The 15,558-nt window shown below is 47.0% G+C and overlaps 1 protein-coding gene across 1 annotated transcript in view; it reads left to right on the top strand.

Moving 5' to 3' along the window:
• Positions 1 to 8,095, top strand: part of GMPR (guanosine monophosphate reductase) — a 50,012-nt gene extending 41,917 nt beyond the window's left edge. The window contains exons 8-9 of the mRNA XM_025999332.2: positions 39 to 198; positions 4,615 to 8,095. Coding sequence (XP_025855117.1) covers positions 39 to 198; positions 4,615 to 4,795 — 341 coding nt within the window. The 3' untranslated portion in view covers positions 4,796 to 8,095. The remainder of the gene's footprint in view (positions 1 to 38; positions 199 to 4,614) is intronic.
• Positions 8,096 to 15,558: the final 7,463 nt, after the last annotated feature.

Genomic DNA, 15,558 nt, shown 5'->3' with positions numbered 1-15,558 from the left:
TTCTTCTGCTGCTTTTGTCCTCAACTGTTGGCGTTTAGGAGCTGGAGCAGATTTTGTCATGCTGGGCGGGATGTTTTCAGGCCACACCGAGTGTGCCGGGGAGGTGATCGAGAAGAATGGGCAGAAGCTCAAGCTCTTCTATGGGATGAGCTCCGAAACAGCAATGAAGAAGCATGCAGGAGGGGTCGCTGAATACAGGTGAGTCCCCAGCATCCCCTCTATTAATACTTAGGTACCGTGGGAAGGGGCTAGAAAACATAGCCTGCTTCTTTTTAAATAGCCCCAGTTGTTATCCAAGTAGCACCTGCTGTGTTTGGGGCCCTGAAAAGGGAGTGTAGAGCAGAAGTGTTTTGGGGCGGGACGGAAATGTGACCGGGGTGTGTGTGGGAACAGGTAGGTGACCGGGCTTTGGGGGAAGGGGGTAAGGAGGATCTTTGCCTTATCCTTCAAGAGAGCTGTCTGATGGCTCAGCGCTGGCCTTGTAATCACCATCTCTAGCCTGGAATGAGTTCAGGCGGCTAGAATTGGGTTGGAGAATGGGTCTCCCAGTGCACCTGAAACAGGTGTAGTGCGCATCACTGCACGGAGCTCAGGCCTTTCTGGAAGATGACATGTTTCCCCTGCAGCAGGACTCTCACCTGCCTCCAGGCTCTGACAGTTGGCACAGGCAGCATTTTTAGCCATTTAATTGTGTTACTCGTTGCAGAAGGGATGCTTGCTTCTGCTTCCCCCCATCTCCGCCCTCAAATCCATGATCCCCAAAGATAACCTGGCCTTTTCTGTTTCCCTTCCATTTTAATTGTCCACATGTGTGTTTTAAAACCCTTAGGACAGCACATGTCCACCCCCTGGCCCTGTTGTGTAGAAGCTGCCGTTAACTTATCAGCATCAGCCTGATGACAAATCACACAAAGGGGACAGGACAGAAGGTCTTGCTCCCTCCGAAGGAAGTCCACCAGGAGTGAGGGATTATCTTTCTCTGGGAAGCCTCAGGCACTGGGGTGGGGACTCAAGCCCTCCCTGGTGGGCACCCCCCCATTTCTCCCATTCATCCTGCACCCCAAGGCTTATGTCGAGGACATGGGATGCAGAGGTGTTGTATGAGGTTCCCATCAAGCCGGAGGTGAAATCTCAGAACCCCACTGAGATCCACAGGTGGGAGGTGTGGGGTACTCGCCAGAGTTCTGAACCTCAGTGAGTGGGGGACTGGGGGCCTGATGTCTGTTCTCACTCTCCAATCTCGTTTTCCTTTTGAGGGGGAACCTCAATAAAGATGACGCGAAGGGAAGGGTGGGGAAGGCAGGGTGGGAAAGAGGAATAGGGTGCTATGTCTAAACCTTCATCGTGGGAACTTCAAACGCTCCGAACAAGAGGACACTGCTCCCCGTGCAGCCTCGGAGGCTCTTTCTCCCATGTGGTACCCGATGGAGGAGGTTGCATGGTTTATGAGGGTGGCCAGGGCGAGGATTGCTGCCTTTGTGCCCACCTGGACCGCCAGTCCAGAAGCTTTGCACTTTACCAGCAACCACTGTCCCTACCCAAGGGCCTGTGCAGCGTCTGCTACGCGCTGCCACGTTAAACAGAACCATCGGGATTCAGTGACCTGCTAGATGCTTTGCCTGGAGTACATTTTGTGCCTCTAGCTGTTACATCTGTTGTGAGTTCTAAGAAAAGTAGGGAAGGGCAGACCAGGCTGCGCCACACTCGGAAGCCCAGGTGCCGAAGGAAAAATCCTCTCCTGTAATTTCAGCAGGGTTTAGGCAAAACAAAATAGGAGACTCTGGAAGCGGATTCAAATCTTAGACGAGAAAGGCAAGTGCTAAAAGAATTAGAGCCTCAATCTGGAGGCAGCCTGAGCCCTGCACGTAGCCTCTGTTTTTCTCTGTCTCTGCGTCTCTCTTTGTGTCTCTGTCCCCCTCCATCCCTCCCCTTTCTCAGGCAGTTTGCAGCCCCATCCCCATATATCCTCACAAGAATGGTCCTCCTTTGATGTTGTATTTATTTATTTACTTATTTTTTCTTTTTTTAAAGACTTCATTCGCTTACCCATGAGAGATGCAGAGAGAGGCAGAGACATAGTCTGAGGGAGAAGCAGGCTCCCTGCGGGAAGCCTGATGGAGGACTTGATCCCAGAACCCTGGGATCACAACATGAGCCAAAGGCAGTTGCTCAACCTCTGAGCCACCCAAGCGTCCCTGACGTTGTATTTAATTAAGGCAAAGCTATTTATGCTTTGCTGGTTCCTTCCCAGCCATTAACCATTTATTTCTCACGCTGTCCCTGGGAGATGGATCAAAGTACCTTCCTTTTACAGACGAGATGAGATGAGCCTCAGCAATAGATGGCTTGCAAAAGGGGCTGTCACCCATCAGCAAAGAGGCAATGATGAGAATCTAGATGATTTCTAGTAAGCCCCCGACGGGCCACGGGAAGCTCTTTAAAAAGTGATGTGGTGGTCATTGCGGGCACATGTGCGGAGGTGTTGGTCTCTAGATCACAGAGTGTGGTGACGTGAACTGTCCTGAGTGTGGCCAAGGATGGGCTTCAGGAGCTTGGTACTCTACACCAGCCATGAGACCAGCTCTTGGTCTAGCCAGTGGTTTAGGGAGGTAGATTTCATTGCACTTAAGTCTTGCAGGTGTGGATTCCAGTGCACAAGAGTTAATACCGTTTTGAAATTCTAGGCAGTGAGCTTCTTTCTTTCTCTTTCTTTTTTTTTTTAAGATTTTATTTTTTTTTAAGATTTTATTTATTTATTCATGAGAGACATGCAGAGAGAGGCAAAGACACAGGCAGAGGGAGAAGCAGGCTCCATGTAGGGAGCCTGATATGGGACTCCATCCCAGGACTCCAGGACCACACCCTGGGTCAAAGGCAGGCTCTAAACCGCTGAGCCATCCAGGAATCCCTAAGATTTTATGTATTTATTCATGGGAGACACACACAGAGAGGCAGAGACACAAGGCAGAGGGAGAACAGGCTCCCTGTGGGGAGCCCAATGCAGAACTCCGTCCCTGGACCTGGGATCATGCCCTGAGCCAAAGGCAGACAGACACTCACCTGCTGAGTCACCGAGTCGTCCCTAGGCAGTGAGTTTCTGATGGAGAGATGCTATTTTTTTCTAGTTGAAGAGACCAGCTAGAGAAACTCCCAGAATTTGGTTAACTATTAGATTTTCCAGATTACCCAGGCCTTAGATGAGGGCTAGAGTTTTGTACAGATTGGAGATTTCCTTCTTGGAACGCCCCACCAAAGGCAAGTCTGGACTGTATGTCCAGGCAGTCTTACTTAGTGGGGCTTGAATTGTCCATTTTACAGATCTTCCTTCCTCTACTGAACTGCAGGGCTGTATCCCGATAAACTTAACTTAGGGTGAAAATATGATAAATTGAAATGCATTTAATACATCTAACCCCCTGGACATCGTAGCTCAGCCTGGCCTACCTTAAATGTGCTCCAAACACTCACGGTAACCTACAGTTGGGCAGTCATCAAACACAAGGCCTATTTGATAATAAAGCGTTGCATGTCTCCTGTAATTTATTGAATCCTTTACTGAAAAACAGACCAGTTGTCCAGGTGCAGAGTGGTTGTCAGTGTACAGGTGGCCCCCCCCATCCCGATCCCGGGGCCGATGTTGCTCCCAGGAGGGCTAAACAGCACATTGCTAGCCTGGGAAAGGATCCAAGTTCAAAATCTGAAGTGCGTATTGCTTCTGAGTGGGTATCGCTTTCTCACCACCGTGGTGAAGTCCAGCAGTCGTTAAGTGGGTGACCATCTGTATTGATCCCTTCCTCCTCCCCTGGATCAGCGTCTTTAGGGGACACACCATGTCTAACTGGAGAGCTGGCAGGTGGGAGGGCGGAGCCCTGGGCTTCTGTTGCTGATCTGGGAGTGAGTGCGACAAGAAGAGGCGGTGGTGAGGGTTGTTCAAGAGGTGTTCTGTGAGGGCTGTTGCTCCTCTTGGGCATGTTGGCCTCTGGATCAACTGGGCGCTGGTGTAGGATTGAGGTAGCGTAGAAAGGTGGAGTTGGTTTCTCTTAGGGGCAGAGTGGAGGCACGGTGCTGAGAAGGGCACTGTGCAGGCAGGTGCAGGCCCACTTCTGCAGCGCTGCTGGGGGGGACCTGCCCCCGGGGACTGGCGCTCCAGGGAGCCAGCAGTGAGGCTGTGCATTCAGGGCAGGAGGAATGCATGCATCAGAGACGCTGGTGTGATCAGCTTGGCATTTGTAGCAATGTGGGAGGGGGGTTGGATGGTAGCATTTAGCTACCTGTGCACCTAGGGGCTGGCTAAAGTGCTAAAGCTGGGAATAAGGGGATCCCTGGGTGGCTCCACGGTTTGGTGCCTGCCTTTGGCCCAGGGCACGATCCTGGAGTCCCAGGATCGAGTCCCACGTCAGGCACCCAGCACGGAGCCTGCTTCTCCCTCTGCCTGTGTCTCTGCCTCTCTCTCTCTCTGTGTGTGTGTGTGTCTATCATGAATAAATAAATAAATCTTTAAAAAAAATAAAGCTGGGAATAATTCTGGCTGAGTTCTTAAGGGGAAAAAAAAACAACAACAAACAAAAACCAAACCAGATTAATAGAAAAACTTCCTTTTTTTTTTTCTTCCAGAGCGTCTGAGGGCAAGACTGTGGAAGTGCCTTACAAGGGGGATGTAGAAAACACTATTCTGGATATTCTTGGGGGACTGAGGTCTACCTGCACTTATGTGGGGGCCGCCAAACTCAAAGAGCTCAGCAGGAGGGCGACGTTCATCCGCGTGACCCAACAGCACAACACGGTGTTCAGCTAACCTTGAGGATGAGGTGATGTCCAGCTCGTGGAAGCTTCCACTCACACCTGCTTTCTCACCTCCCTCCTGTTACATCAGAGTTTCTGGCTGTTCTGAGTGGTGGACGACTGCCTCCTGCTCCCCTACTCACACCCTGGAGGCTCTGGGGCTCCCCTCGTGCCTTTGGGGGGCCCAGAAGAGGGCTCTGACCCAGTCAGTGGTCAGAGCCCAGCTGCCTGGAACTCATAACCTCATTGTTAAAACTAACTCACCTCTTTCTTTCTCTCTCCGTCTTTTTTTTTTTTTTTTAAAGAAAAAATGGTTTCACTTTAATATAATGCAATTATCTTAAGACTTGGTGGAGTGCTGGAGTTTGCATTTGCAGGAAACAAGTTGTCAGGGGAGCTGGGGGTTTTCTACCTTTTTCCCACGCTGGGCTCTTAGCATTCAGGGCTGGGGTGTTGGAGGAGGAGAGGGCAGGGGAGGGTCGGGCTGGCCAGAGTAACTGGCGTCCCCTCCTCCGCTTTTGGTTGCTGGAGAAGAACAAAAGCACCTGACTAGACACATGAACTTGGAGGGGCCTCACTGCAGATACTCAGAAGGTGTGGCGACCCGTTTCCAGGACCTGCGTTACACATGCCTTTGGGGAGTAGACATCTGTCACTGTGAGGTCCAGGTTGCTCTGGGGACGCTGTCCCTGTCCTGATTTTTCGTTGACTTTTATTGTGCTTCAGCTCTTTCCTCCTTGCTCCCAACCTGTCGGGCTGGCCTCTTAAAGAGATGACACGTGATTTTGAAGTTCAGTAGGACTGAACCTATTCAATAGGATAACCTTTTATTGAGAGGTTTTCCATCAAAAAATTGGCGAGTGGCATCCTTACTGAAAGACAGTAAAAACCTTGACCAGCGGCTTTCTAAAAGCCTTTGGTTTAAAAATATGAGAACTATTCCCTCGTCCAGGCCATTACTACTTTGGAGGCAGGAGCACGTGGTGTTGTATAAAATGGTCAGTTCACGGACTGGGAATGGGGGGGGGCATTTTCTTGGAGAAAGGACCCCTGGCTGGGGAGGAAGCCTGCATCTGCCCACTGCAGCCCTCGTTTCCACAGTGAACTTGGATGCATTGATGAGGACTGGCCACTTCTGAAGCGATGCTCGAGCAACACGACTGGAAAGTAAATGCAGACCAGGATGTTTTACTTTATTTTCTTTTGCACGAGGCTTAGAGAAGCAGACCCAGGAGTAAAATTTTCCTTGAGAAAGCCAACGATTACCCTGGAGTAGAGAAGGGTCATGCGGTGCTACTGTATAAGGACAAATGAATCGCCTGAGGTCCATGGTGATGGCCACCATCCGGAGAATCCATCCAAACCATAAAAGCTCCAGGAAATTACAGGTCCCTTGTGAGTTTCTTAAGAATACATCTAAAGGCCCAGCAATTTGAAATCCGTTGTAATACTTTTCCCCCTCGATCCATTAAGAATAGTTCCTGTACTTGCAGAAACATGCACTGGCCATGCTTTGGAGATGAAGGTCTGGAGGGTGTTTAACGTAGAGCAATACGTGGGGTTTTGTGGAGGCACCCCACCTTTCCTGTTGGCTTGTCTGGGGTGGGAGTCCCACAGCCCTCCCAGGGAAGATGTTTTCTACTCAAGTCCTTGTTTTAAGAGATTCCTTGTTGCAAAATAAGGGAGCTTGAAAAGAAAAGGAAAGGTCTTAAATGCATTCAAAAGGGACCAGGGGTAGTAAGGGGCCTTTGCGGGCACGCCCGTGCTTTAGCTCACCAGTGTCCCCCTCTCTCACCTCTGGGTCCTGTGCTATACACCCAGAGGGCTCTGGGGGGGGGGCGGGGGGACACCCATCGGCCCACTAGAGGCTGTGTGCTTTGCAGCCCCGTGCCTGCTTTATCCATCTTGTGTAATGATTTTGCACACTGTCCGCTCTTCGTTTCCACGAGCAGGTCCTTTGCTCACCTAAGTTCTTAGGGAAGTGAACCACTTTGAAGCAGAGATTTTGCAAAAAAGCACCCTGAAGGCTCCATTATGCTTTGCCTTATAAGTTCGTCTCTGTCTCGAACAGCTCGTGGGCCCGGGAGCCTGTACCAGAGGGTCCTCAGACCTGGTCTCACGCCAGAGGCCTGAGTGCCTGCTGCACCCTCACGCCTTCCCCTACAGGACTAGTGGGGGTAGGGGGTGGGAGGTGATGCCCTTCACCTCGGGCTGCTCCTGCCGTGCTTCTACTAGTTTCAAGGCCTGCCTCATTGCAGAATGTGGAACACAGCTTTTCCCCCTAATTTGAACAGTTGAGGGAAGTCTAGAGCCATTGGGGCCCAGACCTCTGAGAACAGTTAGCATCTGATACTAAATCAGCAGGGAAGGCGGTGACTCAGACTCGCCCACAGCATGGGGCTCCTCTGCTGGACTGCTCCAGAGGAGGAGGACCCTCGCGTGGCCACAAGGCTCTCCTGGTCCCCGATGGTGTCATGCACATTCTCTTGGCACTGACATGCACAGCGCATTGGGACTGCAACTCTGAACCCCAAGAGGAAAGTCCGGGTGCAGTACCCCCGACGTCTAAGCAGGAAGGCAGCCAAGGGAAGGAGTCATCTACGCCCCCCCCACCCCGCCCCGGTTCAATGACAATTCTGAATTTAGCACTGAGAATTCTCTTGCACCTCTGCAGAATCTTAAAGCTTGAAGGACTTTATAGCCACATGTGCAGATGGGGGCATAGGGGCTCCCCTGCATGGCTCCTGGGTGAACTGCTTTCTGGGATACCTGCTAAGAGTGGGCACAGTGCACCCCTGTGGTGCAGCGCTCTTGAGACAAGGGGGCTCTGCTGTTCGCATGCATGCCAGGAGCCCCCTGGCTTGTGGAGTTTTTTTGTTTTGTTTTTTTTTTTAAAGATTTATTTATTCATTCATGAGAGAGGCAGAGAAGAGACACAGGCAGAGGGAGAAGCAGGCTCCATGCAAGGAGCCCGATGCGGGACTCGATCCGGGGACTGCAGGATCATGCCCCAAGCTGAAGGCAGATGCTCAACCGCTGAGCCACCCAGGCGTACACCCCACCCACTTTTTTTTTTTTTTTAAGATTTTATTTATTTATTGCTTGTGGAGTTTTTATCAGGCATGAACTGAAGGAAATGCGAAGGAACTTTCCACATCAGACCACTAACCAGCGTTCAGCAACACTGTTCCAGAATGTGTCAATGATGCTACATGAGTCCCATGAAGCTGCCAAATGCTGTTTAGAAACAAATCTCTCTTGTCAACAGCATTGTTCAGATAGGAGAAATAAAACATGAACTGAATAAGTCAAATCATGGGCTGTTGAAATGTGCCTTTTATCTCAGGCCTCGTTGCAGGCATGACCACGACATCTTGCTCCCCGGCCCCCACCCCCTACCCCTGCCACCGTCCTCAAAAAAGCATTCTAGGAAAAGCATTGCCTTGTGTCACTCCCCACCACAAACCAAGCCAGTGCTCACAGAGGGGCTGGGTACGGAATTACCATCTTTTCTTCGGTCTCATCTTTTCTCCAAGGACCTGACACAGGCAAGGACACACATTTGCAATTGGCACTGTTATTTTATTAGTACGAGTATACTGAAACAATAAACTTGTACTGGTATACAGACAATTTATTTAAAACAATTTTGTTCAAATTTTGAATCAAACATTGTTTTATTATAATAATGAAATAATTTCTACCTAGAAAACCTGCAAGCACCATCAAAGAAAGGGACCATAAAATTCAATAAACAGACTCGAGTGTATCCTACAAATAGACACACCACGATTAGAAAATAGAATATGAATTCTTCCATTTTTTTTAATATTTGTTTTAAAAAAGCTAGTGCAAGTACAATATTTTACACTGGAATTACAGAGAGTATGCACGCATATGGAAAAAAGTTCTCCTGTCACAATAAAAGCTCTTAACTATGTATGCACTTAAAATTTTCTTTTCAATAAGGTGCAAAACATTCCTTCGCTAGTTCTCCTCGGTACTGGCCATGTCGGTCTGCTAGTGCCCTCAAACTTCTGGTGTCTCTTTTCCCTTGGCCGGTGGGAGGCATACAATTGGAAGTTTGGTGGGTAATGATCTGATCGTAAAACATACAAGGGTACGCGTCTCAGAGATGGCCCCGGCCAGAAGCTAGGCCGTCTTCACCCAAGGCCACCCACGAATACTGGCAGGGCTCTACGGAAACCTCCCTTCCCTGGACCCTAAATGGGTTTACAGGTGAAGACCAAGGAGGAAGAAACCACCCCAAAAGGCCAAAAGGGCAGTATTCACAGAACCGAAAGCACAGGTGTCAAGTTCCACTGACTAAGCAATTTACCCCACTCCTGGACCAGAATACTACCTTAAAGATTTGGTGGTTCGGGTTAAGAACCAGAGGAAACCTACGCACCCAACTTCTTGGTAACTGCTCTGTAAAGACCCAGCTGTAAGCCAGTGTCCATCAGCTCAGACTTGATATTCCGGAGGACAGTATGTGATCCCGGCAAGGATTACTGTAAACAGCGCTTCCAACACAGGCCTTCAGACTGGCCATGGAAAAGGAGACAGGCTCGTTGGCCATCCAGACAGCAAACGAACAAACAAACTAAAAGGGAAGAAAACTTGGGTGAAGTCTCCAATTATCTGCAGTGGAAGACTTGAGTCCTTTCAGATAAGAAAATTATGGAAAGTCTTAGAGACTGTTACCGTATAGATACTACCTATTGGCCAAATGCACTTAATTTTAATACAGCTGAACCATTTGTATGCAAGTCATGAAGGACATGAAAAGCTGAAGCTACTGTCCCCTCCTGCCATCGTACAGGTGAATGTCAGCTACCAGAAGCATTGCATTTAACGCCAAGGGAGGGGCTGAGATTCTGAATTTAAGAATTGTACGTGGGTTTGTTCTACACCCCCACGGCTGTCCAGTTTCCGCCGGCTGCCTTGATTTTGGGATTTGGGGACAAAATAGGACTCTTCTGAGAAGTTGTTCCACATTTCTTTTGGCCTCAAGATTAAAGAAAAAAAAAAAACTAAAGCAAAACGAGGCATTGAAATTGAAATTCATGTTTTATCCCCCCATTGAAATGAGGTGTGGGGGGAAAGAAGGCTGACCTTTTTTTTTTTTTTTTGTCCTCATAATGAGTTCTGCTTTACTGGTAGCTAGGATCCCTTGTTACAAACACTTCTTGTTCAGGATTATATTCTTTGGGTTTATTGGAACAGGAAGTGCTGACGATGTCAAACGTGATCTCTGAAGAAAAAAGGAATTGCGAGGGCTTGAGAGTTTAAACCAAGAAGGGAGCTCAGAGAAGTATTTTCAGCACAGGAATGAACAGTATTCTCAAATTTCAGAATACAGAGTTGCCCTCCCTCAGAAGAGGGCTCTATATAACAAAAACATAAAGGAAGCGTAGGTATAGTTTAAGAGCCTTTTACGTAGTAATTCTTCCAGGCCATAACCACACAAATCTGATTATTTTAGACATGACAAATTTCTATATACAAAAAAAAAAAAAACCCAAAACATGTAACTTTCAAACTTTATGCTTTTTTTTTTTTTACAAACAAGGTATTAAACTCATTGTTTCAACAGATCCATGTCTTTCAAACACTGAATGAATCATCTCGACATTCATTTTTCTTTTGTGCAATTTTTGAGAACATTACCTGTACTCCTCAAAGTGAGTGCTTCAAAATTTTTTCTTCTTCAGCTTCTCAAATTAGGTGTACGTTAAAAAAAAAGATAGAGAGAGAGAAAGAAAGAAAGTTCCCACAAGGTATAGTGCTACAAGAAAAGATCCTATCCCGTAAGGTAACATATTTGAAGCGAGGTCATCTATGTAAAAGAAATCTCAGCTCCGGAGTGGAGGTGTGCAAATTCTTTGGAGTTTCCCTATCAACAGAAACACAACACTGTCCGTGGAAAAAAGAGGAAACCAACCCAACACAATAGCATACGCACTTATGTGCTTTATAAAAAAGTATATTTTCTGTATATTTATTACTTGATGTGTTCCTAAATTCTCTATTTCAGAAATTCTGGGTTAAAAACACAAAGGCGGAAGCAAAGGCTTCCACTCCACTTTAAAAAATAAAAAAGCATAACTTCCTTTCCTTTTATACCCCCACCGAAGGCGCTGGATTGGGCCGCGGACACTGCCGGCCCGTCTTTCACCTGGAATCATCGTGGGTGACGAGGAAACAGAAGTGCAAAGCCTTCTGGGAGAGAACAGACCAGTTTGTTGAGCTGCTTGCGGTTCAGGAAACAGTAGCCATGACAACCAGCACAGCTCACAAAGCCTGGCCTCCCGTCCCAAGAGCTCTGCTGCTTCTCCCACATCTGAAATAGCATGGCATTAGTGTCTTCAAAAGCATTTTGAGATTTTTTTTCTGTTTTTCTCTATGAAAGAAATAGGTTTCCTTAGTAGTCACAGATGTTAAAGGGTATTCTCAATTGTTTCCTTAAAAAACAAACGAAAAAAATTCCAAAGCTACAACAACAAAAATAAATTTTGGCAACACATTTCAGTAAAGATCAAACTATGTGCAAAGAGTGAATTTTATGATTACTAGGAGCTACTGTTCATCTCGAACATGCAGCATTATATTGCAATGTATGCAGTATCTAAGGAGTAATCCACAAGATGCAGGAAATCCAAACATTCTTCAAAGTTGTACAACCCTACTCCAGAGCAGGCAAAGTGCTGCTTCTGGACACATCAGTGTACCACACACACGCCAGCCCCGTCCCTGAGTAAGAGGTGAGAAAGGTTTCGCAGAGTTCCTTGTAGGGGAGAAGAGGGATGCTGCCCCTTCCTGGTGGGGGGAAAAACCCGACACACGCACCTAACAGAAAACACGGAGGGTCACAATTCAGAGTTAGCAATGGGATCAACGGCCGCGGAAAAAAAATCAGATCCTCCCATACCAAACTGGGTGAGTCGGGGAGAACAAAAAAAATTGACTGACATAGAAGATTATCCTGAAAGTCCAAACGAAAATGCAATTTGGATTTCCACTTTACAAGGTTTGAGGTAAGTGGCATCCATCTCCATATGTCCCACCCCCCTCCCCGATGTGGCCCAAAAAAACTTGAAGTAATTCTTAAGTTAAACATTCTAAGGAACAGTCATTTTATGTATTTAGAAATCCCTATAAAGAGAGGTTCTTGTTTGTTGGTTTCTTTTTTTTTTTTCTTTTCGCCCTGACTGATTTCCTGGTGATTGTGTTCCATTGTAAACGCAAAAGGCCTGCTGTTAGTAGTTTAGGAATGGAAAATGGGAAAGAAAGAAGAACTAAAGATGGTTGTCAGTAAATATTGCAAAGTGGACACAGTACAGAGGCACATGGCTGATCCTCGTAAGCTGCACGGCACCGAAGAATGTCTACGCCTGTCGTTGTTATGTTTGCTACACGGGAGCGGTGGCAAAGGCTGCTCTGGGAGCCCTGGGCTCACCAATGTCTGCCAACAAGACGAGGTTTCCCTGTCCTTTGGATGTTCTTCCTATTTGAAGAGAAAGCTGCCACAAATGAGTGGTGACCACTGTTCCCAGGTGGCCCCTCTGTGGCCACTGGCCGCGTGCTCAGGGCGTGCACTCACACAGCAGGCCACACTTCCTGCCTGTGCTCAGAGGCACAGCTCAGACACAGACCCGAGGAGGAGCCCGGCCACTCTGGAAAACACCCTGGAGAACGCATGCGTCAACCTTGGCTCTCCTTGCTCCAGGGTCCACCTTAGAAAAGAATCCACCTACTACCTCTCCACATTCACTATTCCTCGTGGTGACAGGGGGACTGCAGCTGGTCCCCTAGCTCTCCTTCACTGGCTCTTTCTGCAACATGGTGACAGACACATGGGGCTCCCGAGATGCACCCCCCACCCCCCGTCCCAGCACTCAGCCCCGGGGTGGGGAGCTTGGTGTGGGAGGCTCTCCCCTTCCTGGTTCCTCCCGTCCAGCCCTTTTCTGGCCAGAACAGGGAAGACGGGCCCAACGGGGGAATGAGCTTTAACTATTAGAGCACATTGGTTGGACCTATTGGCACGGGAAGTATTGCACACGCTAAACAAGCAAGAGAATGAAATGGGACACTGTTTAGAAAGAACCAATTATTTTATAATTCCTATACCTGAAATAGAAGCACAAAAAATTATGGTGGTGTTCCTATTGCTCCAAACCATGTATGTTTTCCCACTTTAGTGTTGGTGTTGAGGATCCAGTTAGTTCAATACTGGAAGTTAAGCCGAAAGGTGGTGTGTGTGTGTGTGTTTCTGTGTCCACGTGAGTTTCCGTAAATAGTGGTACTAATGAGGACAAAGTCTATATGGCAGCCCCGTATTCCTCTTACCATCAAAGGTTACAAAACAAAAAGAAAAACAAAACCTAATAATTGCAAGTGCCCTGAGCAGAATATATGGAAGATTAAGCAAGTTCTCTGAGCAGAAATGTTTAAAAAAAAAAAAAAACAAAACCCAAAACAGCACTAAGTAAGCAGTATGACCGCAAGAATGGGCTCACCTAGCTCTCTGCTAGCATGCTGAGAGGGTAATGAAATCCACAGAAAGTCAAGGACCAGTTCTAGCTATTCTAAACCTATTCAAATGTTTTTGGTACACCCCAGAAAATGGTTTATAAATATCATTAGTTCTGGTGAGAGATAAATATAACGGAATACTCGATAGCCAAAATGTGGGTTGACATTAGAATTTTTTTTCAAATTTATGAAATGCAAGTACTACTTTCAGTGGTAAAAGAAAAATCCGATTATTTGTTCAGATAAATTGCAGCCATTCCAAGTAAGAATATTTAAAAATTTCTCCCTATTTATAAAACTTTATTATTATTTTTTAAAACACACACTCAAAACCCACAAACAATATTTCAGGTCTCTGGGGATGAAAGGTTTAAACTGTGAAATACCCTTTCTGGGTTTGTACCAAACATTAAAATCTCAATTTCAGATGAAAAAAAAAAAAGTCATTCTGAAAATAACATTAATATCAACAATAATAAAGTAATTGTTTTTTTAAAAAAAAAACTTGCTCACATATATAAATGTCTTTATGGAAAACTTTCTCAATGAGTCTGAAGAAAATTCTCAGAGTTGTCCTGCTAAGACTTGTTTTTTTTGTTTTTTTGTTTATTTTGTTTTTTTTGTTTTGTTTTTTTTTTGTTTGTTTTTCTTTTTTTTGTGACAGATGTGGTAGAAAGACCAAAATGAATTCTGAAAGGAACATAACCTTATAAAATGGCCTAGAGTTTAGGCAGGTTAGAAAGTAATTTTGCTACATTTATTTATGCTCGTTCAGTCCCCCAAACCTTTCCCACAATGTTATTGGATAAAAACTGCAGGAATATCACACAAATTATCAACTCAAGATGTGCAAATTGCAAGGTTCTTTAAAAGTTCATCTTAAAAAGAAAAACACTGGACAAAAATGAGTATTCTTTTTTCCATCCCTTTTCTCTCAGTTTCTCGGCCAGCTCTGCATGTGCCTTTAATTCTTTCTCAAACATCAAAGTGAAAAGTGCCTTCTGGGAGGCTGTACTTGGTGGTCATTCATTGTCACATACTAGTTCATAATTCACATTCGTCCCTTTAAACCACATTGAAACTTCCAATATCTTGCTCGTGAGAAACTCTGCAGAGCTGAAATGTAGTTACAGTGTTGAAAAAAAAAAAAAGAAAGCAACTTAGTTTTTTTTTTTTTGTTTTTGTTTTTGTTTTGTTTTGTTTTTTCTTCCCAAAGAGTTTAAAGGGAGATACAGTACTTGTTGAATGATAGACCAAGATGCTTGGTAATAAAGTGTGAACAGCATTTTAAGTGCTTAGAGATAGTAATATATATGCTTATCTTCAAAATCTAATTCCTCACGTCACACTGGAATCTGAAAAAAGTGGCACCCGAGTTGTCCATAGTCATGAACTATAAACAGTACTAGAGTTAAAAGACAAAATTTGCAAACCCAATGCGAAGAGCTTCGGCGGCTCTCAGAAGGGCAGTTTGCGTCTACCTCTTGGGAGCGAAGTCAACGTGATCCCCTGATTGGTTTTCCTAACACTGCACGGAATCCCGAGTGGGTGTCCACTCTCTGCTACCCCTGCCGCCGCCGCCCACCCCCCTCCCCCCTTGCCCACCCTGACACCCTGGAGACATCACTGCACTAAGTAAAGCAGAAACGAAATCCCACGTGTGGCAGTTGCTCTAAAAAAATATCAGTGCAGTCAGGCCCCATAGGGGGAAATATATATCTATAGGATTAAAAGTTGCTTTTATTGTAAAATATGTTGGAGGAAGGGGGAAAAAAAAGGTTCTTTTACACGGGGAGCTTTCCACGGGCTGTCTGATGCCTCTCTAGCATGCCCTGCAGCGAGCGGGGTTCCTGATGTCGGCTTTGCACGGGAGGAGGACCTCACGAGGATGCTCCCCCTGGGGCCTCCAGTCCCTGGCGGAGGGCAAGAGACAGGGGGGGCAGGGGGAGGCCGAGGGAAGGACGGAGAGCCTCGGCGGCCGTGCACCTGTGCCCCCCTCCCCGCGTGCACGCGCCCACGCGGGAGCCCACGCGCCCCCCCCCCCCCCTGCAGCTCCCCCGCCCTCCGAGCATCCTCGGGGCGAGCGGCGGGGGCTTTCTGGGCTGCCCGGCCTGGGCCCCTGCACCTGCACCTGCCGCGCTCACGGCCGGGCCAGGCCCTCGTGGGAAAGCGCGTGCACCAGTCTCCTGCGCGACACCGGCTGTAACTCTAATGACAAGGTTATAACAGAAACCTAAG

The sequence above is a fragment of the Vulpes vulpes genome, chromosome 12 (genome assembly GCF_048418805.1).
Source record: "Vulpes vulpes isolate BD-2025 chromosome 12, VulVul3, whole genome shotgun sequence".
Lineage (NCBI taxonomy): Eukaryota > Metazoa > Chordata > Mammalia > Carnivora > Canidae > Vulpes > Vulpes vulpes.
The sequence above is the reverse complement of the archived record's forward strand: the minus strand, read 5'-3'. Positions and strand labels throughout refer to the sequence as shown.